The following is a 24,995-nucleotide window of genomic DNA, read 5'->3' on the forward strand; positions in this document are numbered from 1 at the left end:
GTTGCTTCACCAGAAAATCAATACCAGGCAAAACCCTCTGAACACAAAGGCAATAAATACAGAAACAAAAGTCATGTTAATTAAAAGCAACACAAACAGTGTGATCTCACTTCTGTTTTAACAGACACCACCTGTAACAGTCTGCAGTCTGCCTGGCAAACATCGTGTTTGTTCTCTCCTATTGTAAGCTCTACATCTATAAAAGGAGATTGATTTGCTCCATACATCGTCCCTGAGCAAACAGAGAACAAACTACACAGTCTGTACATGTCAGGTTTATATGACAGGATGCATCACACAGCATACAGGAATGTGCTGACCTTACTGTGCGCCTTGTTGTTCTTGTTACATATCTACAGAGTCCACAGTCAGAACATGTGTTGAAATGTGGCAGTGTTTTAAATCCAGAACACACAGTTCACACACAGTTAAACACACACTTATCACTTGACTCACATACAAGCTTAAGAGAGGTTATTGATACAGTTAAAGTACTTAAATGGCAGTTGAGAAAGCTTAAGACTATCAAAGGTGTACAGAATCAGTTAGCACCAGTCGTGTTAGGTTGAACAAATACGATACAACACACTGAGGAGAGTTTAACAATCACATGAACCAATTTTGGAGAGGACTACTTTTTTTGTTACAAAGTAAAAGACATATTTCAAAACACTATGCAGCTATTCAGAAGAAAAACGTCACTACCTGAAGGTTATTATTCGGAATCTTTATTATATAAGTTTATAAAAGGTTAATACTTCTTTCAAGCAAAGTCTTCAGTAAATATCCATTACGGAATAGCATAACTACAATATTTTTGCAAGCAGTCTTAAGTTTCAAATAATGGGCATCAAATAGTAGAATGAATTCTTCTTATATTGCTACAAAAAGTCTGCATCTGCTTCAGCGAAGATATTAAATTGTATCATCAGAGGTCCTTGTCTTGGTGTCAGTTATATTCTTCCAGTAAATGAAACACAGATTGGCACTTTTCTGTAACAAAGGGGCACAAGAAAACAATTTTAAGCTCTGACCTTTTAGTGTCACTGCTGCCTGCATAGCCCCTGGGAGGAATTGTCCTTTTTCATCAACTGTACAACATCTAATGTGTTCCATCAGGCTTATTGTCTTACACAGAAACACACTCCTGACCTCATACCGGTGTGGTCCTCCTGTTTGCTCCATCTTTCAGATCTTTCTGGAAGCAGTTGTGGACTTGTAAAAACCCAGAGTCCCTCTCAGGACTATAAGGCCCTGCAGTCCCACTTCCACCCTTCAAAGGGTCCCTGCTGAGGGAGTAAAGGGATATATCCCCCATCGGTAACCCCATCCCTCCACCACCTCTACCACCTCCTTTCATCCCAACTGGAGAGGGCTCACGGGACGGGTCGCTGGACCTTGAACTGGAACGCGAGCGCCTTCGACGGTAGCGGTAACTCGGGATGCGAGAGTACGGTGATGAGGAGGAGGTGGTTTTTATGAAGTCACGTCTGGCTCGAAAGCGTGTCTCTTTGTTTTTCTCAATGTATATGTTGACAGCCAGAACGCCCACCGACTCAGCCACGATGAAAGAGAGGGCGCCGAAGTAGAAGGACCAGCCGTAGTTGTACTGGTTCTTCTTGTCTTCATCTTTTTTGTCACTGGGATCTCCAGCATTGCTCGAGATGTAGACAATGATGCCGATGATGTTGCTCAGGCCTAAAGAAAGAGGAGATGATCGACAGAAAAAAAGACACAGAAGTGAAAATTTAGAATAGTTGAAGGGGAGGTCAGGGTCCAGACCAGGGGTGTCAAACATATGGCATGTACGGGATGAATTTGCAAAGTCCAAAATTTTATCCAGACATTAACAGACGAGTTGTATTGATCATACAGTTAAATGCTGTATTTTTTTTAGTTCCAGATGCCTTTTACTAAATGTTTTATTCCTTTTTAGATCCATTGTGACCTGTAAGTTTTCATGCACATGTACAAATGATAAGCTGAGGCATAATTATTTTCTTAAGAAATTTGTGGTTGGTCATGGTTGTTGAGGTTATTCACATTTTTGTGAAATTATAGTTTCTAAGTCTAAACATTTTTATACTATAATTTTCATTAAAACGAAGTGTACATTAATTCATAAACAGTGCGGTCAAATGATTGAAATTTTTAATCAGATTAATCACAGGGTTGCTGTGGATTGATTCCAATTAATCATGATTAAATATCATTAATTTTTTAACTTTTTTTTATCGCATTTCATTTTGCATGAATGAACAGAACAAGAAAGAAGGGAATATATGTATATTTAACGTGTTTGTCACAACCTGGGTGACACGTTAGCTGAAGTGCTAGCAGAATCCCCGTCTAACGTGTGCTTTGCATTAATGTGGTATTTTAAGCTGGAATTGCTTCAATGAAAAGAAAACTCCTTCCTGCAGAGTGTGTATAATACTTTATGCCGGTCGACTGTTTCATCTTGTTTTTGTTTTTTTTTACTCATATTTCCATCCTGAAGGCCAACGTGCTATTAAGCGTCTTCCATCTTTATGAGATGGTTCTGCTGCCTGTCACTACTGGATCAACTAACCATTTGTTCATGCGAGTTAGCGCAATGCTAACTCTACTTGGACAAACTGCACGAAATGTGTTGGCAGAGACGTTCAGAGTCATTCTGTGCTGCAGATGGGTTAATCGTGTTAAAATTTTAAATCAGATTAATCATGATGAAGGATTAATTTGCATTAATTTTGACAGCCCTACTATATAAGCTTTCCCTCTATGTACATGTATAAAAGCAAGGAATGAATGAACATGTGAGTATAAAGTTGGAGATTGTTACTTAAACACGAGCTGTAAGTAAAAATAAAGTTGTCCTCCAAAGAGGGGTGGTGGTGGCGGGTTTAGGAAAAAAAAAATTGACTGCCCTATTTATAAATAATGACAACTTCAACTCTTTCTATTTTTTTATTGGTCCGGCCTACTGGAGATCAAATTGAGCTGTATATGGCCCCTGCACTAAAATGACTTAGACATCCATGGTCTAGAAGTAATGTTTTATATGTAATCATTTGAAGCATAAAAAATTACTCTAAAAGGTATGTGCATGTGTGTATATTTTCACACGAATGCCTGAATATTCACACGTTCATAGCACCTTTTCACCTTGTGATATTCTTGTATTCTTCTTCTATGTGTTAATGCCAATTAGGGCAAAAGAACTGAAGTGAAGAGGGAGATACTATGAAGAGGCTTGAAGAAGTGTGATAAAAAAAAAAAGAAATCATAAGGAATATGGATAAATGTGGTGTTTTATTGTAGTGCAGTAAAAGTTTTGCTTATCTGGAATATGTTAGTATTATAAATACCAAACATGTGACGCATGAAGCTAAATTTTTAGGTGTCATCATTGATAGTAAACTGTGTTGGAAACCCCATACTGAGTTTATTAAAAGTAAAGTGTCCAAATCTATAGGCATTCTAAATAAAACAATGGACTGACTAAATAAAAATATATATGATATACTGTTCTTTGTTTATGCCCTGCTTAAGATATTGTACAGAAATATGGGGAAATGAGGGAAAAAACTAGTACAGATACATTAGTAAAATTACAAAAAAGAGCTATTGGAATAATTAATAAAGTAGGATATTTTGAAGCAACTAATGATTTATTTATTCAACTTAATACCTTAGAATTGCTGGATATTGTTTATATTAAAATGTTAGAGATAATTTATAAAATAAAAAAATAATACAGTTCCAAATATCATTTAAGACTTCTTTAAATTAAGCCAGAGTAACTATAATTTCAGAGGTCTTTATATTTTTAAATGTATGAAAGTGAGGACAAATGTGAAGTCCAGATGTATTTTAGTGGTGGGTGTGAAATTATGGAATGGACTTGATGATGAATCTTAGTTGTTCACTTCTCTGATAAAGTAAAAAAAAAAAATGCCTTCAGTATAAGATCATTCAGGAATATTAAGTGGAGATGGTAGATGTGTTTTTGTTTTGTTACTGATTCTTTTGTTATAATGACAATGCTCGATGTTGTACACATTTAAATTAATGTAAGTGGTGTGTCAGGTGAAAAGGACAGGCAACAAAAAAAAGCTTCTGCTTCTGGCCTATTCCTTTTTTTTTTATTTTTGTGTTTATTGTGGTTGTTGTACTGTGTGTGGTGATTACTGTACAAACCAAAAATAAACCCTTTTGTTTGTTTGTTTGTTTGTTCATATGTATGTATGTATGTATGTATCTATTAATAAAAAAGGGGAATCCTCTTGTTTCTGTCTCATTCCTCCTGGTCATATCTACTGCATCCCTTCCTGTCTGCTGTTGTTGTTGTCATTGAAATGTATGTGTTTTCCGTACAGTGCTGTAAGTGTCGTCCTACCTGCAGCCACAAACAGGATGCCAGCGCTGAGAAGGATGTTGTTCCTGCTGCTGTAGATGCGTCCGACTGCAACGCACAGACCCCCAAACATCAGCAGAATGGTGCTGAGGATAGGAAAGAGACTGGATGCACGCACTATACCTGATCACAAAAGACACAGACAGGACAGTGACGTAATCTAACCAACGACGGCAGTATTGTAATAATAATGTCCAACATGTTTTTAGTTCGACAAGAAATATTATTGTATGAAAATATAAATAATAATTAGGGATGTGTATTGGCAAGAATCCAGCGATATGATACAAATCACAATACTATCATCACGATACAATATATCACGATATATCATGATACTGTTAAAAAGGCAATTTTTTGTTTGTTTCTTTCTTTAAAATGATTATTTCCTGGAAGATTTGAATTACACCAGAAATATTCACAAATACTAAACACATTTTTATTTGATCACAACAGGATCTGATGCTGCATCACAAAATGTTCCTTTGTTAAAACTAAAATTATGTTTTACAGACATTACAGTTTAAGATCCTGCTCAAGTGTTCATATTCTGTTTGTTCATAACTAACATAATCACTTTATTTTGTGCAATCCCAATAAAGGAACTAACATCTGGTTCTCTCACACAGTAAAAAGTGCTTTTAGGATGCTTCAAATAACCATAGTTTAATAAAAGAGTGTTAAATAATAATAAATAAGATACAAACGATAAAGAAAAACCAAAAACAAAAATGAACCTCTGCCATATCTGCATTTGAATAAATACCAAAAAATATCGATACAGTACTTTTAATATCAATACAGTATTGTGAAATGAAATAATGCAATATATTGCAGAACTGATATTTTCTAACACCCCTACTAATAATAACTAATATTTCAGTTGAGAGGACACAAGACCTCTGCATCATTAATGTAGAAAATCTGGCCTGTGATGCTTATTCCAACCACAGATGTTTTCAGATGGGTAAGGGAGGGTTAAATACATGATTGACAGCTGTAATTACCAATCACTGATCAAATTGTCAGACATGACTTAGAAGAGTGAAGAAATGGGTTAACTTTTCCATAGCAGTGTGAAACGACATCAGATCATCTATGATCATATTTAGTCATTAGATTTGGACAGTGGAGCGAGAGCTGCAGAGAAAATGTGTGTTATTGCAAGTTCTGGAGTTTTGCACCTTTGATTTTTACCCCTAGAGCTTTCATCAATACCAAAGTTAAAAAAAAAAGCAGTTTGCATGTTATCACAGCAAAACAATATGCTTAGATGATTACTGTTCTTATTTCAAGAATGACACCATTTGCACGTCTTCTCAGCTTAACCTATAAAGACCCAATACTACTTTAGTGTCCGTTCCCAAATGAATGTTCTCTCTATTTAACCATTCTTATGTGATATATGAACATTTAGGTAGGTAGGTGAGTGGGTAGGTAGGTGAGTTGGTTGGTTGGTTGGTAGGTAGGTAGGTGGGTAGGTAGGTAGGTGGGTGGGTAGGTAGGTAGGTAGGTAGGTTGTAAGTATGTATGTATGTAGATAAGTAGATAGATAGATAGATAGATAGATAGATAGATAGATAGATAGATAGATAGATAGATAGATAGATAGATAGATAGATAGATAGATAGATAGATAGATAGATAGATAGATAGATAGATAGATAGATAGATAGATAGACTTTATTAATCCCCAAGGGGAAATCTAAAATACGGTCACCGCTCCACACAAACAGTCATACCATATCAACAATAAATTAAAAAAAATGCAACGTGTAATAGCTAAGAATAAGTTAGATTAAAAAGAAAGTAGAATTAAAAGACAACATGTGTTTTCTACCTATCACATAAAAACATAAAAGCATAAAAACATTAAAAAAAAAAAACCCCGAGGACAGAGGTGTTCTGGAGCTTCTACATCCTATTCACCCCCACTCAGCTACTCCCTTATAATATCATCCTCTGTATTTTGCATTTTTTCAGTGAAAATCATATATTTTCCCATCTTGAATTTACTAAGATGTAGATGTACATTAAAAAAAACTCAGATTAAACATATTATTATTATATCAAAAACAAAGAAAACTATAGAAAAAGTGACTTTTTTTTTTTTTTTTTAGCAAAGATATCAATAACTGAGCATAAACCCAGTGTCTCCATCCACTATCATCGATCCAATTCCATGGGTTTTACTGGTGAATCGATGTTGTAGAAGATGACAGTGTTTCCACGGTAACTACAGAGCCTCTGAACGTCCAAATGGGTCATATCTGATGACCATGAAAAGATGACAAACTGCATTTTACACCAATTATTGCCATACATTGATAGGATTAATGGACCAACAGGTAGTAAACAGTTTAGATCAGTAGATGGTTTAGGTCTACTAAATTCATCTAAGTTCTTTGGTCACATAACTTGCTTAGTTTTGTGTCCATTGTTTCTTGTTTTAGGACCCTTTATAGTCTTTCAATGCCAATACTAGTTTTAAGAAATCAGGTCATACAAAGCTTGCTTACCCAGTTGGCAGATGTATTGTGTTTACCACAATTTGGCACACATTCAGCCTCTTTCTAGTAGGACTGTTCCCCCTATCAACTTTTATTCTTACTTAATTCCTACTAATGTAGAATAAACATTAGAATTATAGCACTGGTACCAGTGGCGGCTGCTTGGCCTTTAGACAGGGGAAGCTCTGGGGAAGCATTGTTGGCTTACATGAAAAAAAAAAAAAAAAAGAATTAAGAAAATGCTCGGTGACCTTATCGTATCAAGTAGGCGTCTTTCCCAGGGACTGGACCAGTGTCCTCTCAATATCCATCAGAGCTAGGCTGCTTAGATTGCCTTGGCCCATTGTGTTGTGGGTGTAAGACTTCAGCCTTTTTAAACTACAGATGCTCCTTTCACTCCGACCTAGCTGACAGTTTAATTGATTTAACTATCTACAAAATGATATTAAACTCAAACAAGAAATGATTAAATTATGTAACTGAAACAAGAAAACGCTGAAACTATGTTAAATTGAAACAAGGAAGTACAATGAGTGTGTTTTATTTACAGTGCAAGAAATGAACGAGTAATTTCGTAGTAGTTTCTCTCTTGATTTCACAGCAGAATGTGCGACGGTATTAAACTGAACTGTGTCAGTGAAGGAGTAGATCTGAAAAGAGCTGTCAATCAAACGGGATTCAGCCTTTCGACCGATCCTCCAATCAGCACGTGGGATTCTGGCGTCCAGCCCGGCCGAGCTCCGCCCACAGCTCCATTCACCCCCAGAGATGCTCGGCATCCGGGGGCGGGACAACATCGTGGCATTTATCCAATTACCGTCCAGTTTTGACGCAATGAAAAAAACTAATCCATTCAGTCCCATTGAAGCCCACAGACGCCCACAGTCTACGGACAAATGCACTGAGCAGAGATGTATGAGAAAACAGCGTAACGGGAATGGAGGAGAAGTGAACAACATCCGTTGGTTTGTGATAAAGCTGATTCTGAACGAACTCATCTTTGAGATGAACGTGTTCTAACGCATTTGTAGTCAATGAAATGTCAACACAACCGAACATATTTAACCATTTAATTTTCGTAATTTTAGGGGAAGCCGGGCTTCCCTTGCAGTCTATGAGAAATCGCCACTGACTGGTACCAGAGTCATAGGAAACCTTTACATAGCTTTGTCGTTTTTGCAGGGTTGAAGTTTTGCATACATGTTTATTTCTCCTCTTTTCTTCAGATACAACAAGAAAATACAGGAAGTATTGCTGCGTTCCAGGCCCACTTGTAACTCATGTTTTTCCAACCTTCTACTGGTGAAAATGCACTGGAATGGCAGTCAAACCTGCGACTTCCAACCCGCGAACTCATACTAGATCGATGTACTCCCAGTTCCGAGTTCTGACGTCACGTAGCAATGGCGGCTCCCATGGATGTGGTGTTTATGCAGATTGTTTATTATAACAAGGTATTGCTCTGACATTATTTATATGCAAATGTTCTTTATAATCAGCAGCTACTCTAGCGTTAGCTGTTTTCAATCCATTGAGTGCAAGAATAAATTAATACCAAATACGTATCCAAATATACAAATAACATAACATAAAAGGTAAAACAGCTTCTCTTGCCTTATGTGCCGTTTTCACTCCTCTGTTTCCCTCAAATAAGCAAAGAGCGAACACCTTTGGCGATAGAAATGACTGTAAATAAACATAATGTACGGTTCACTATGCTGATTTGTTTACCTCTAGCTACTACAATTCCTTGCGCTCAGGCAGTTTGGTGTGACTTGCCTGGAACATTACGAAGTCGTGAGTTGTGGTTTGAAGTCGTGACTTACGGACTCAAAAAACGGCCTGGAACGCAACATATGTGCGCAGCCTTAAACGACGCACAAAAACCAAATTGAACGGACTTTACACGTTAAAATAACTATTAATTGTTATTCTTGGCTGAATGACAAGAAGCAGCACAAAAGGTAACATCTGACATAAGTTGAAGGAAACCTGCTAAAAAAACATTAAAAAATCATTGCAAGAAATCTCATATTGTCTGAAAAAAAGAGTTAAAGTCATGTTAAGTGCAAAAGGAGATCACTTTAAATACTACCACTTTGGTTTATAGACGCTGTTTTTCCCTGAAACGTTTGTTTTTACTGTTATACTGACTAACCCTAACCCATATATCCAGATTGTATATTTTTTCGTAAGTTATATTTTATTAGTTTTAAAAGAACAACAACAAAAAGAAAACACAACAACATAAATAAGTCTGGGTAGCACAGTCTTATCAATTATTTTGCTTATATAATGTCCATTTTTTTTCCCACTTTTCGTTCATTTGTGGTTCTTGTAGTCTCAATCTGTGTGTTAGTTTTTCCATTAGAAATATGTCCTCGATCGTAGTTATCCATTGATCCTATGATGGTACGTTCATCTTCCCCCAATTCCTTGTTATAGATTTTTTTGCAGCTATCAACATCACCTTTCCCAAATATTTATCGTATTCACGTATAGTGCCATCACCAAAGTTGCATAAATAAAGAACTTCAGGTTTCTTTGGAATTGTGTATCCTAATACTTGACAGAGGACATTGCAGATCATTTCCCAATATTCCGAAAGTTTTGAACATTTCCAAAAAACATGAGAATGGTCAACATCCATCTCCCCGCATTCTCTCCAACATTCCTGATGCCTCTGTAACTTGGGTGTAATAAAAAATCTCATAAGATTTTTCCAGGCAAATTCCCTCCAGTAGTTGTATGATGTAATTTCCACATGTTTAGCCAATCTATATCATCAATTTCTATGTCAAATTCTCTTTCCCATTTTACTTTTACATAATAAGTTGTTTGCTTATTGAGATTTATTAAGGCTATCCAGATTGTATATTAATTCAGAGACTGAGAAATGCATATGTGTGATTAAATTTTAGAGAAAATATGAATAGAAGCATTTTAGGATGAGTTGGATGAAGAAAAGAATAAAACACAGTACAAGTTTTAAGAAAAACTCAGGGATATGAAGCCAAATATAATGTAGTATGAGATTATTTAAGACAACCACCAAACAGCCAACTGAAGAGATCAAAATGTATTAAAAATGGAGATCACATTAAATTTTTTTCCCTGCAGTTTCTTGTATGAATGAAATTAAGAATAAAGATCCATGGTTTTTACAACCCTGAGCAAAACAACAGAAATAAAAGTGACCTGAGACTTGTCTACAGTGCTGTAAATACAAGAAGTAATATGCAGACCTTTCGCTGATACTAACCATGTGGGAGTGGGATTTAATTTCCACCAGCTAATTCAAACCCATCAATAAAAAAACCCGAGCTGAGATGAAAGCTACTGCTTAGAGGCACCCAAGTCAAAAACAAAACATGATCTGTCAATGTGTCTGATACAGAAACCTCAGGATAAATGAAAGCTTTGATTGAACTAATAAAAAACATTATCCATACAGTTTAGAGAATTTTCAGTAAAGCTGATCAGAACAACATTTTGATTTGGAAAGATCTCATGAAATTGCGTTGTATGTCATGCCAGTTCTTATGGCATTTGGCGTGATATACGTACGCATTTTCATCCTTTTCTGTTATTCAACGCCATTTCATCATGTGTCAATTTACGCCAAGCTCTCAGGTTTACAAATCCGTAACCACTAACCCTAACCCTAACCCTTGCCCAAACCCTAGCCCTAACCCTAGCCCTAGCCCTGACCCTAGACCAAACCCTAGCCCTAACCCTAGCCCAAAACCTAGTGCTGACCCTAGCTCTAACCCTAGCCCAAACCCTAACCCTAACCCCAGCCTTAACCCTACCCTTAGACCAAACCCTAGCCCTAGCCCTAACCCTATCCCGAAACCTAGCCCTAACCCTAGCCTTAACCCTAACCCTAGCCCTAACCCTCGCCCTAACCCTAACCCTAGACCAAACCATAGCCCTAACCCTATCCCGAAACCTAGCCCTAACCCTAGCCTTAACCCTAGCCCTAGCCCTAACCCTAGCCCTAACTCTAGCCCTAGCCCTAACCCTAGACCAAACCATAGCCCTAACCCTAGCCCTAACCCTAGCCCTAACCCTAGCCCTAACCCTAGCCCAAACCCTAACCCTAACCACAGCACTAACCCTAACCCTAGCCCAAACCCTAGCCTTAACCCTTTAACCCTTTAACCCTAACCCTTTAACCCTAATCCTAACCCTAGCCCTAACCGCTAATTGTGTGGTATTTGACGCAGCGTGAACATGCAGAAAGCTCCTACTGTGTACAGATAACACGTCAATTAACAGTGTCATGTATGGCATGTATATTTACACAATTCATGATATCACATTGTTTTGATCCTACATTATGTGGGTAAAGCCATGTTATAGACAATCCCATCATCACCATCATCATCATCATCATCTGCCCAGAGCAGACTTCATCATGTCTGTGGCTCCACTTACTGTCATGACATCAGGCTTTTGTGGGGGGAGGGATGGAGATGTCATGACACATTAAGTACCCTTGTGATAACTCCATCAACACTTCAGAAAAAAAAAGAAAAGAAAAAAATCAGAGTATCAAGGGTTCAAGTGTTTGAAGAGATTGCCATGACTTACGTAAGATGTACTCTGAACTGTCTGTATCGTAGTCGTTGTCCTCTGGAAAATGATTGATCCGAAAACAGCTTCCTTTGTTGATACCTGCAGAGAACCACATGTGACACTGTGACTGATGAACAGCCTGCCAAAGGGAACCACTGTCAAAAACTCAAGGAAGTTACCATAGTGATAAAATGGAGCAAAAAAAAAACAAAAAAAAAAAACAATGAAGATGTAAATGGAGTTACATGTATGGTCCAGAGTGAGTATGTTTCATACGAGCAGAGAGCATTGTTTGGTAAAGAACATGTCGATTACAGGGCTAAACTGTCCTGTCAGACAGCGTTTGAGGACAGGCTGTTCTGGATCTGAGGTTCTGAAGTTCTCAAGCCCTCGGGCACTATCTATTCAAAGACACGATGCCTTCACTGTGAAAATCTTCCCTCCACTTTTAAGAGAATAAAACATTGGAGCACTATGAATATTGAAAGGTTTAACTTTGAATTAGAAGTCTGAAGTCTGATTTTTCTGTCTTTGTTACTGTGTTGGTTGCAGTGGAGTTAATTCAACAGCCTGACTTCACATGCAGATCAGGAACATTTGGCTGCAAATCTGCAAATGACTGAAGTAAAATTCTCTGCACAGCATGTGACAGTGTCATAATTTGGAAGGTTAATGCTACATAAGACACTTTGATGCAGAACAGCAGCAGATTATTCATGTCTAGTAGTGCTTCCTGCTGTTGATCATGCCCTCATAAATCATAGGAATACCAAATTACTGAATTTGATCAAAGCCCATGCCTTTTAATATTTCATGTCAATTGATGCAGAAAAGTGTTTACATTACAAAAAGATGTAAACTGTCAGTTGACTTCATTTAATATAATGTGACTCAATGACTTACGTATATACTGTACATATATGACTGTTTGGATATGAGATGTAGTAAATAAAGGAGCAACAAAAAGAGCATGAACAATTACTCAGAAACAGGATTACAGAGAATACTTTAACACAGTGTTTTTCAACCTTGGGGTTGGAACCTCACGTGGGGTCGTGTGAAATTCAAATGGGGTCACCTGAAATTTCTAGTAATTGGTAAAAATAAAAAAAACTTACAAATAAAAAATATATGGTGAGTTGAGAGAGACAATCACAATCCATAAAAGACATGACAAACTGTGAAGCACTGTGGTACTGTTTGTCTTTCAAATGTTCATTGTGGTCAGTTTCAGATGCTGCAGCTCTTTCATAATTCATAGTTTGAGTTCTTGTTTGTTCAGTATTAATTGTCAGCCTTGTAAATACAAGCTGGACTGACTGTACATTAAGGTGGTTCACATAAGATGGTATAAGTAAAAGTTTTCTAAATTATGCCAGATCGTATTTTGCCTTGTTCCTATTGCCATTGTGAACATCTGTACCAAAAATTGAGCCAACAGGACGCCAGTAAAGGGTGGCACACTTTTTCACAATTTTTACTGTTCTACATAAGAATGTGTAACTTTCACAGAAACATAACTTGAACAATACAAAGATAAATATGCTCATTAATAATCTCTCCCAGTCTCCCAGTACTTATGCTACATGTGTTACAACATTAGAACAGTTCAAACACTATATTCCATGTATGATGACTTGATTCTCTTTCATACTTTTTCTCTGTGTCCTTGCACAACGCGGAGGAAAAATTGCTTTTGGTCTTCATTTCGCATAGATTGTTGACAGCGTTTAACGCTTTCATGCATGAATTAGCCATTATCATTTTTTTTTTCCTGAGTGTTTTTAGTCCTCTTTAAGCATGAAAAAAACAATGTGATTGAATTTTTTTTATTTTTTTTATGAACCTATTTTTCATGGAGTTACAGAAACGTCCACTCAGCTGGACACCATGCGTTTAATTTTAGAAGCAAAGAAACATGCATTTACTGATATTCCTTTTCTGAACCCGCTTTATCCTCACTAGGGTCATGAGGGTCACTTGGAGCCTATCCCAGCTACATAGGGGCGAAGGCGGGGTACACCCTGGACAAGTCGCCAGTTCATCGCAGGGCTGTATTTACTGATATACTGTGTGAAAACTATGCAATAAAAACATTTTTTAAAGCTGCTAATCTGATCTTTTCTCACATTTTAATATACTCTAACACTAGTTATTACTCACTTAATGGAGATGATATGCAAAAAAACCAAAAAAAATAATAACAATTAGGAATTTTTTCTTTACGTTCAAACATGTTAGTGCAGATCAGGTTTATCTAGAACAGCAAAGTTACAGTAATGGTATGAACTGCAGTATATGGGATTAGGCATAAGCGTCCACTGTGTTGGCTGATATGGAATTAAAATAATAAAACCCATGAATATTCAAGAGAACAGCTGGAGAATAACTGTCCACTGTAGTGACCACTATGCATGAAAGGGTTAATAAGGGCAATGCCTCTCTCTGCACTGTCATTGATGACCTTCAAGGAATAGACTTTTTGTTGCAGATTCTCATCAGTGAGAATGGATCTCACATCATCATGGTTACTTGTGCAGTTAATTTGGCCTTCAGTAAGAACTTCAAAGAAGTGGATTGAACGGCGAGTGATGAGGCCAGAGATGGTAGTTGTACTGTTCTTGCGGAAGAAAGATTTGGCATCAAGTCTTTTGAGCATCTTCCCAGGGCGTCTTTCAAGATTTCTCAGCATTGCCTCCTTTTCTTCAGCATCAATGCGAGCATCAAAAAATGCCAGGGCAATGAGTTCTTCTGACAGACACCACAAATGTTGTCCAATGCTCTTCAGTGCGGCATCTGCAATGCTTTTATCGAGATATAGATGCAAACTCTGGATCAAGTCCAAATCATTCTTTGGAGCATGTGTTGCCAGGGATGCCTCATGCCAATACATTATGTAGATGAAACAGACGTGAAAAAGTGTGCCATCCCTAAATGTGCAGCAATTGACTCCATTTTTGGTACAGATGTTTCTAATATCAATTGGAACCAGGCAAAAAGCGATCTGGCAAAATCTGGTGGAAGTTCAATGTGTGAACCACCCTACTGTACATATCCTGAGTGAGGAAAATGAAATTCTCACTTTGTGCAGTAATCCACACCTGGCTTTTCTGCCTCCATACATAATAATATACATTTTATATACTAAATGTCATCTAAAATTAACATTTATTTGCAACATAGTATAGCAAACTCTTACACGATCGAAAACAAATTAATTTTAGTTAAAAAAAAAAGTCTCGGGTCGCCAGAAATTTGTGATATTAAAATGGTGTCACGAACCAAAAAAGGTTGGAAACCACTGCTTTAAGAGATTTAAACATGTAGAAATACTTAGTTTACTTTCTGATGGTTTCTGATTGGTCAAAAAGTATAACTAGAAAATGCATATAATTAAAGACTAAGGACCATAGAAGAACTGAAAAATTGTCAAAAGCAACATCATTTTGATCATCGTATGGACAAGTTAGTGTCAAATTGTAGAACTCCCAAGAGAGTTACTAGGTGTTTAAATATTTTTCACTTCAAATTGTACAAAAAAAAAAAACAAAAAAAAATCAGGCTCCATTCACATGTCAATCCTTCTTCATGCAGCTGTTAACTCACTGTGAACTGTAGATTAAAGGGTAGATAAAAGGGGCAGGGGCTATTCTGGTTATAAAAAGTGCCGAAACCCTCATGTTTTGATATGAGTAATTTTATTATTGTCTTGCTAGGTGACTAGAACAAATAAAAATCAAAATGAAATGATAAAAGAAGATCATTCATAAGGTCCTGACTAAAAGCAAAAAGTAGAGAGATTTCTAGATTATTTTGCAAGTCAAACAAAAAACACAGATATTAAAAAATCCTCCTCTTAAAAAGAATCTATCAGCGACTGGTGAGTTCATCACAGGAATGATGGTGAGAAAGCTTGAGAGAAAAGAAAGAAAGAGAGTGAGCGCAGTAGGGGAGGTATCTCCCCAGAGCCCATCTGTCTGAGACTGGAGCCCATCTTTTATTACTCAGCATAGCTTCACCATGGCAACCTCCCCCCGGCAACCCAGAATCACATTTCTAGCTCCGCTTCTCAGAGGACGCCTTTGACATCTTACTAATGCATTCACCAAGCTAATACACACACACACATGCACTTAGATGCACCAGAAGACATACAACACATATTCACAGATACATGACCACAAGCACAAAGTCTCACAAAATAATCAGAAGGTAGGCTTTATGGTTCAAAGGAGCTCATGAAATCCAATTAAAACTGAATTTGTGTAGGTACCAGCTCTCACAAAAGCAGCTTAAAAGTGATTATATTGGAAATGAAATAGTAAAAATGTAAATATAGTTTAATATTATCACAAGACAAAAATGTGGTCAGTGTAAATAAGCTGAATTTCCTCCATCCTTCAGGCTGTCGGTCTGAAACACATCCTGTCTTTTACTAACACCACTCCAGTATGTTCAGCGATCAGCGGCGAGTTGCTTAAGTGAGAGTTCTTGTTTCATTTCAGCATGACTGACTGCAGAACAAGACTTCCCTTTGTCTTCTTTAAAAGCTCTCTTGCCATTGTTGCTCACTTTCAGTCAAGCTCCTATTTGTTTTACAAGACACACTACTCACACAGACAGTCTGTGGCACACACAGATATGAAGATGACTTCAACAAGGTTGGGCCATGCATCCTGCAGAGTAAACATGATTTAAAACACCTCACTACTGCCTCCCAGTTCATTAATATGGCTGCTTGGACTCCACTTTGTTTGGCTTATTTTCCTTTTGCTTTTTATCTTGATTTTCTTGAGAAAATAGGATAAACCGCTTAAAGTTATACATTAAGATTTAAGAGGAAATCATCCACTAGAACTGAGAAACATGGTACAGGCACCAATTACAGAGTGCATGAGTCATTTAAACACAATAATACACACGAAGAAATAAAATGTTGAAATTTGTTGGAATTAATTAAAAATGTTATGCAACTTGTTCCATGAAATATGGTTATTTAAAGGAGTGATATTTTGCTTTTTAAAATGGAATTATGCATTTTAAAACATTTCCCTGTGGTCTACATAAACTGTAAATGCTCTGCTTGGGTCTGAATTCTTCATTAATTCAACTCCACAGGTCCATCTTCAACCCTATTTCTGAGTAATGACATAAGAAAGGTTGTTTTGAGCGCTGGCCCTTTAAATGCACATGAGCCACTTCATGCCCCACCCCCTCCAGGTTGCAACAATTAAACATTTTAGGTAATCGACTCAAAGTTTGGACATATTTTCAGTATGGACTACAACTACTGCTGCTGACAAACAATTATGTCGTACTCGGAGAAATGTTCGTCGGAAGTCTTGACCTTATATGTGCAAATGTCATGATGTCACTAGTCATAGACGTAACAAATTAAGCAGGAATTAAAACAAGTAGAAGAAATCCACTCGATTTTTGCCAAAATGAATATAAAGATAGTTTTGCAGCACCTGGAGGGTTTAAATTCAAACTGTATGAACTATTAGGGTTCAAATACACAAATAAATGTAACAAAGACTAATAAAAGTGGGTTTAGCAAAATATGACCCCTTTAAATGTAAAAAGATGTTGCAGTTAATGGCAAAGATAACCGACTAATAAAGCCAAAGTAACTGTGTCAATAAATCTAAAGTATGGTGTTGCTTTAATGCTATAACTTAAGAATTAACATTTTCTAATCAACAGTATTGGTTTGGATTTACATACATTTTATTGTAAATTTAGGGGTGAGAAGTCCAATTCTTTTAACTAACTTGATTCTTTTGGTTTGTTTGTCTGTTGCGAATCGATTCCAAATCGATTAATTTGATTCACCAATTTTAAAAAAACATCCTGCGGGTGTTAGTCACGAACTTGTAGTGCCTAACTACCAAGCGTATGTTTAACCTACTGCACCACTTGACATGCTTAAGTATCTATCTATCTATCTATCTATCTATCTATCTATCTATCTATCTATCTATCTATCTATCTATCTATCTATCTATCTATCTATCTATCTATCTATCTATCTATCTATCTATCTATCTATCTATCTATCTATCTATCTATCTATCTATCTATCTATCTATCCTCTTGATACTTAGCAAGTTTGCAAATAACGCCTGCAGGACGTTTTTTTAAATTGGTGAATCAAATGAATTGATTTGCAACAGATGACCGAACCAAAAGAATGGGACTTCTCATCACTAAATTTACACCAAACTGTGTGTAAATCCAAACCAATGCTGTTGATTAGAAACGGCTATTTTTTGTTTGTTGCTGCAGTTTTTGAGAAAAATGCCCATGGTTGGTTTGAACCTTAAAGGGGTCATATTTTGCTAAACCCACTTTTATTAGTCTTTGGTGCATTTATTACCTCTGCCAAGAAGGTTATGTTTTTGTCGGCGATGGTTTGTTTGTCTGTCTGTCTGTCTGTTTGTGTGCAGGATAACTCAAAAAGTTATGGACGGATTTGGATGAAAATTTCAGGAAATGTTGATACTGGCACAAAGAACGAATGATTAAATTTTGGTGGTGATCGGGGGTGTGGGTTGGGGGGCCACGGGAGCCCACTGATCGGTCTGCGCTCTCCGAGTGCTTCTAGTTTGTGTATTTGGACCCTAATAGTTCATAAAGTTTGAATTTGAACCCTCCAGGTGCTGCAAAGCTATCCTTATTTTTATTTTGGCAAAAATTGAGTGGATTTCTACAACCTGTTTTAATTCCTGCTTAATTTGTTGTGTCTATAACTAGTTACGTCACGACATTTGCACATTTAAGGTCAAGACTTCCAACAAACATTTCTCTGAGTAGGACATAATTGTTTGTCAGCAGCAACGGTTGTGGTCCGTACTGAAAATATGTCCAAACTTCGAGCCGATTACCTAAAATGTTCAGATGTTGCCTGAACAGGACAGAGCAGCACAGCCAACAACCTGGAGGGGGTGGGGTATGAAGTGGCTCATTTACATTTAAAGGGCCAGCGCTCAAACTGACCTTTCTGGTGTCATTACTCAGAAATAGGGTTGAAGATGGACCTGTGGAGTTGAATTAATGAAGAATTCAGACCCAAGCATAGCATTTACAGTTTATGTAGACCACAGGGAAATGTTTTAAAATGCATAATTCCTTAAAAAAAAAAAAAAAAAAAAGCAAAATATCACTCCTTTAACATACACTGTTGTCCATAAAAAATGAATCATTTTATTTTTAGACACATTACAGTTTTTATCCCTATTCATACACATCAGTAATGAACTTTGATCTTGTGAAATGATTACATACTGAGCCACAGTTACACTTCATAAAAATAAATCACATTTTCAGTCATTTTATGAGAAGATGTAAACATATTGTATTCAAACTTCATGGGTAATTGTATTTACTTGGCCTAGGTCTTACTAATAGCATCACCTATAGATATACTGAGGGTAAGCTGCTATAGGTGAGAATAAAGAGTCACATATAATCAGTGCCAGAAATAATGACATATGTATGTGTGCGTGTGTGTATGTGTGCATGGAGTTTGTGTGAGAGCAAACGTCGTTGTGTTTCTGCACATTCCGTCTCAGCTCTGTTACATACAGAACTGAAAATGAGAGGATGGTGGTGACAGGTGATAGATGGTAAGGAAACGTATGCATGCCATCCTCCATCTCACCTCTACTGATAAAACTCTCAGGGGTGTGACAGAGGTTTCTTTTAATTAACCTTTCAGGCAATCTATAAATAGGGCTATTTTAATTTCACTTACAATAGATACAATGCAGAGTCCAAATGAAATATGTTTCCTTTGTGATGGAGCACAAATCAGCAAATGGTACCAGGACTTGTTGGTAATTGTTGCTGTATCATCCACAGCAGGGTCACACCTCTCCACACTGTACACTATGCTACCTTCACATTAATCCATAAAGACTCAGTGCTACTTTGATGGCAGCTCTAAAATATTTTTTTCTCTATATTTAACTTTTCTTAAGTGATTTATTGCCATTTATTATAATGTTATTCTCTGTATTTTGTGTTTTTTCCAGTGAACATCAGGTATTTTCCTATATTTAATTTTCTGATCATGTATGTTCATAAAAGTTCAGATTGAAGTTGAGGGTTATTATCTCAGAAACAGAGGAAACTTAAGAAAAATGTGACTTTTTCAACAAAATCTCTCATTAACTGAACATAAACCCAGTGTGTCCATCCACTGTCACTGATCCGACTAGATGTTCATTAAAGCTCTGAGAAAACTGCAGAAACATTGACTTTTTCAGTAAAATATATCATTAATTGGACACAAATCAAGTGTCTCCATCCACTGTCATTGATCAAACTCCATGGGTTTTACTGGTGAATCAACATTGTAGAAGATGATGGTGTTTCCACGGTAACTGCGGAGCCTCTGAATGTCCAAATGGGTCATATCTGATGACCATAAAAAAATGAATAACTGTATTGTCACCAGTTATTTACATAGATTGATAGGATTAATGGATCAACAGGTATTAAACAGTTCAGATCAGTAGATGCTTTTGGTCGTCGGTGGCTGTTTAGGTCTTTATGGGTTAAATGAGAGGAGAGGACAAAGTAAGTTTTTCTTAGAAATCACAGTTTCCGTTTTCACAGACATACCGTGAAAATGTTTAACACCACTATGTCAGATTTTCTATGTTCAAGCACTCAAATCAATAATAAAATAATACATCTTTCTATTGTAAAACAAAAAATGCTAAATGCCTTTACATACCATCCAAATGCGGAGATAAATGGAAGTCAGCTAATTTTCGAATTGTATTTATTTATTTATTTATTTATTTATTATGATTTTTTTTTTTTTTTTTTTTTTTTTTTTTGCCATTACAACCTTGACTTTTGTTAGAAAACAGAAAGGAGTGTGAATAAGCATAAGAAATGCTAAATAATGGGTGAAAAGCTCATTTACTCAAATTTGCAGAAAGATTTAGTCCTGGTGTCTTCTCAGAGAAATGATTATTTTTACAATTTGTCAAGTCTCACCTCTGAATCTGAGAGAGTCTCACCTTTTGAATTATTTCATTTACTCATCCATCCATCCATCCATTGGGATGTTAGTTAAAGAGAAAAACACAATTACGGGTGATTTCAGCACCACTAACAGTGGACAGCGCCACAACAGGCAGGGCTAACACCTTCACTTATTGATTGATTTCATTGATTTGGCTTCTTTGTAATGAAGCACTACTGTGGAATGGTGTGCCACAATAACAAAAAGGAGACTAAAACAATTTAAAGCACAATAACGACTTGCCAGACTCTCCAAGTGGCCCAAAACTTCTCATTTAAGCCAGTTTGTGATTATGAATATACAGCAAAAACAGTGGAAAAAACATTGGTAACCTTTTATTTAAACACCATAAATAAAGAAAAATCACAAACGTCTATGTAAATGTGAGAAATATCATGGAAGGTACTGCCAAACATGTCGAGCAATTGAGACTATTAGGATTCATCATGACGTTATTGCTGCTCTGCAATCAGTAAATGTAGGCTTTTTTTTTTTTTTTTTTTTTTTTTTCGTGACCTGCCAGTTAATTTCTCTTTTTCTGCAACATAGTGAATAATTCACGACGACAATGATGCAAAAGCAACGTTACTCGTGCAAAACATTTGCGTGCAACAAGCAGCATTTTATAGAATCTCGAACACAGTTTGATCCCAGTTTTCATTCCGGTACTACTAATACTGAAACCTTTGAACAAGCCCTCACAACAATATATATTACATATTACAGGTGCGGTAGAGATGTTTGTTCATTTTTTTTCACCCATGTGTTCATATTCCTAGAAAGAGATGGATCTTTGCTCTTTTCCAAAATAACAAGTCCAATTAACGAGGCGGGGTGGGGTTGGTGGATGCGTCGTGGATAAAATGTTAAGTTTAGTGTGCCAAGGAGTATTTAGCACCAACAAAAAGTTTGCAGACCTCTGTTAAATAACATACATGTACTTATGAGACTGTTTTTTTTTTTTTACCTTCTATACAGCAGATCCTCCACAGCCCAGAGTGCGTCAAGTCGCCTTTGACTTTCTTGTTTTGCATTTGTGTCTCATCCGTAGTGACATTGGTGGCGTTGCAGATGTACGCCCGGGAGTAAAGCCAGTAGTCGGTGCCAATTGCGATGGTCATGAGGCTGAAGGCGGTGAAGGCACCCACGATAGCCAGCAAAGTCTGAACCCCTCGGTCACACCATGCCATGGCGTCTCATAATGTGTTAGTCGTCCACACCACAGCAGCTTACGCACGGAGCGAGGAGCGCACGGTGCCCATCACGGTCACAAGGAGCGCCTGCGTGTCGCCGCTTTTCCTCACATCGAGCCAAGTTTCCATTCACAACTTGTTCATTAAAGTCCTTCTATAACCCAAAGTTCAGATGGAGTTCAGATTAAGTTGACCAGACTGCAGCTTTCCATTCATTGTTTCAGGTGGATCGGACCTGTCCTCGGTCCGCTACAGGTGGAAATGTGAAAAAAAAAAAAACAACAAAAAAAACAAACAAAAAAAAAAAAAAAACACCTGAAAACGCATGTCTTGGACAATCCTAACTCAGTAATAAGAGCTGGAAAATGTGTCTGGGTTCCTCACGGTCACAGCTTCTTTACTGTTTTTGTCTTTAATGTCAAACTGCAGGGTTTGACAAAGGATGGAGCGTCGTTCATCCAGACCACACCTTCCACGGCTGTTGCCAAGCCAATGGGATCTGACAGTGTAAGCAGCTGCTGAGAGAGGAAAACATCACATATACGAAAATCCACGCACATTGATGATGGAGGATAAGCAAGGTCTGAAAAAAAACCAAACACACACACACACACACACACACACACACACATACACACACACACACACACACACACACACACACACACAGAAACTTTTAAACATGCTGAAAAAATCGTGCAATGCAAAAGATAAAATTGAAGATAAAAACACCACCACTGGCACAAGAGTGAGGATTAGAGAGATCTGATTTGTGTTTGAAATACTGTAGGAACTTGAAAAAAGTTGAAAGCATCTGCCCTGGTGAAATGTGTCTTAAAACATCCATCAAATTTACTTTGAAGTCGGAGCAGTCTGCTTGAAAAATCACCCAGATCCTAAATGAGGAAAAGTAAGACACTAGTGTTCATTAGAACCACAATGCCAGATTTCATGGACTGAACTGAATGCAGTCTTCTAAACTCTTGTGAGGTCATGGCCTGTCACTTTAAGCCCCAGGAAGTGTTTTCTGAGGAGTGACCTCCTTTTTTCCCACTGATACAGATGAATCCAGACCAGACCTGCTGCTGCTATTTGTACTGTCCCATTATAAACTGGAAGCCCCATTGTGTGATCACAGGCTCCCAGTCACTTCCTGGTCCCCACAGGAAGCGAAGATATGTGTGTGTATGCTGAATTCATGGGGGAAGAAGGAGAAATATGAAAGTGAGGATTAGTGAAGAAGCGAGAGGTGGAACTAAAAACAAAAAGATAAAGACTTATGGGACTGGTTGAAGTTTGGTTGCCAGTGACAGCTGGAACGCAGCAGGATGAACTTCAGTTCAGTTTGTGGACTGAGCTGCAGAACATCCACTGGACCTCAGTCCTCTTAACAAAGGGGTTGGAGTGGATGAGTCACAGTAGGTGAGCAGTCATAGGCGGAGACGTGGGATGCTTTAGATTTAATCAGCAAACAGAACATTTAATTTGTAACTGCCTCAAAGTTGTTTTTTTTTTGCAACTGATAGAAAACAAACACCTACTTTATGTTTTTAGCTAAAATGACTGGAGACTCTTATATTTTCCACCCAACCACATTCGGGGTAGCTGTAGTCTAGATGGCTGGAGAATCGGCTGGAGAGTCAACTTGTAACCAAAGGGTCACTGGTTTGATTCCCTGGACTGGGGGAGAGTTGTTGGCCGACGTGCCCTTGAGCAAGGCATTTTGCTTCCTGGGCGCTTGATATGGTGAGCCCACTGCTTCTAGCATCCGGTGTGTGTGATGCAGGATCTAGTGAAGGGTTAAAAGTAGAAGATAAATTTTGGTGTGTGGTGCATGTTTTTTGTTTTTTTTGTTTTTGTTTTTTTCAGTCACAGGTTACATGTGTACAACACACCTATATATATGAAAGGATATGAAGTCAATAACCTAAGTCAGGGGTGTCCAATCCTGGTCCTTGAGGGCCGGTATAGAGGGTATGCACGTGATATCACTGCTAGCAGAAGTCACCGCAGTTACTCCCACTGAGTGGTAGAAAGAGGGAGATAAGTGACAGCGTTGGCTTCAAAACTGTCTAAACTCAAGAACAATATATAATAAAAAATGGGGAAGAGCTGTTGTGAGATTGATTGTATGAACAGGTTTGAAAAGCAGTCGGAGCTATCGTTTTGCAGACACCGAAAGACAAAGAAAAGAGAAGTAGATGGATCCACAAATCCAGGAAACCAAACCTAGATCTGTGGATCCTGTTTCATATCAGGTAACATTAATTTATGCTGTATTTTTGGGTCAGATCATACCTTAAATGACGTATTGTTTTGACTAACGTTACTTTTTAGTAAAGCTCTTGGTTTCATGATCAGATCTTTCATGGTTTTTGTCTTCATTTTGTGATTCTGAACCTTGTGCTCCTACATGATTTGTAAACTAACTTAAACTGAGGCTAACCTAGTTTTTCAAATACGGGGGAACTGGAGAATAAAGCTACGACGGCGTATTAGGGCCACATAAGAAAATAAAAACGCTTGTCACTACGAGTATAGTCATAAAATCTCAATATAAAACCCATAATTTCATGGTAAAGTCAAATACAAAAAGAATCACAATGTTATGAGAATAAAGTCATAGTGATATAAAAAACTCATAAAAAATGTCATTCGTTTATGAGATTAAAGTCGTCATATTCCGACTATAAAGCCATAATATTACAGGAATAAAGTCATACCCTGCTGGTCCACAGCAGTAGTATCTGTGTTGTATAAAGTACTTGATATGAACTAGATGTAAATCTCCTCAGTCCCAGTAGATCATACATATATTCACTGGGGTCAGTACATGGTCTACTGTAAATGCACTTTGGATCAGCTGGTTCTGGACCCTAGTTTTAGCCCCTGGTCATCAGTGATGATGAAACCATGTATATGTCAGGGTAGAGACTGCGATCTGGTAGGATCGGCGATTCTACCAGTAGAGACTCCGATCGTAGCCTCTACCAGTAGAAACTCCAATCAGAGTCTCTACTGGTAGAAACTCCAATCCGAACCCTAACCCTAACCCTAACCCCTAACCCTAACCCTAACCCTAACCCCTAACCCTTCTACTGGCAGGATCGGAGTTTCTACCAGTAGAGACTCTGATCGGAGTTTCTACTGGTAGAGACTACGATCGGAGTCTCTACGGGTAGAATCGCCGATCCTACCAGATCGCAGTCTCTACCCTTACATATGTTTGTTTCAAGTAAAAATAGCGATGATCCCCTACACCCTGGATGTCA

The 24,995-nt window shown here is 37.5% G+C and overlaps 1 protein-coding gene across 1 annotated transcript; it reads right to left on the bottom strand.

Annotated features, from left to right (window-relative positions):
• cacng4b (calcium channel, voltage-dependent, gamma subunit 4b) lies at positions 1 to 22,159 on the bottom strand. Its single transcript, XM_030134670.1, has 4 exons — positions 21,498 to 22,159; positions 11,506 to 11,589; positions 4,382 to 4,522; positions 1 to 1,698 (listed from the first exon to the last, which is right to left on the bottom strand). Exons 1-4 carry the CDS (start codon positions 21,718 to 21,720, stop codon positions 1,154 to 1,156), a joined length of 993 nt encoding a protein of 330 aa, XP_029990530.1. The 5' UTR covers positions 21,721 to 22,159; the 3' UTR covers positions 1 to 1,153.
• Between the last annotated feature and the right edge of the window lie 2,836 nt (positions 22,160 to 24,995).

This window comes from Sphaeramia orbicularis, chromosome 1, assembly GCF_902148855.1.
Source record: "Sphaeramia orbicularis chromosome 1, fSphaOr1.1, whole genome shotgun sequence".
Classification (NCBI taxonomy): Eukaryota; Metazoa; Chordata; class Actinopteri; order Kurtiformes; family Apogonidae; genus Sphaeramia; species Sphaeramia orbicularis.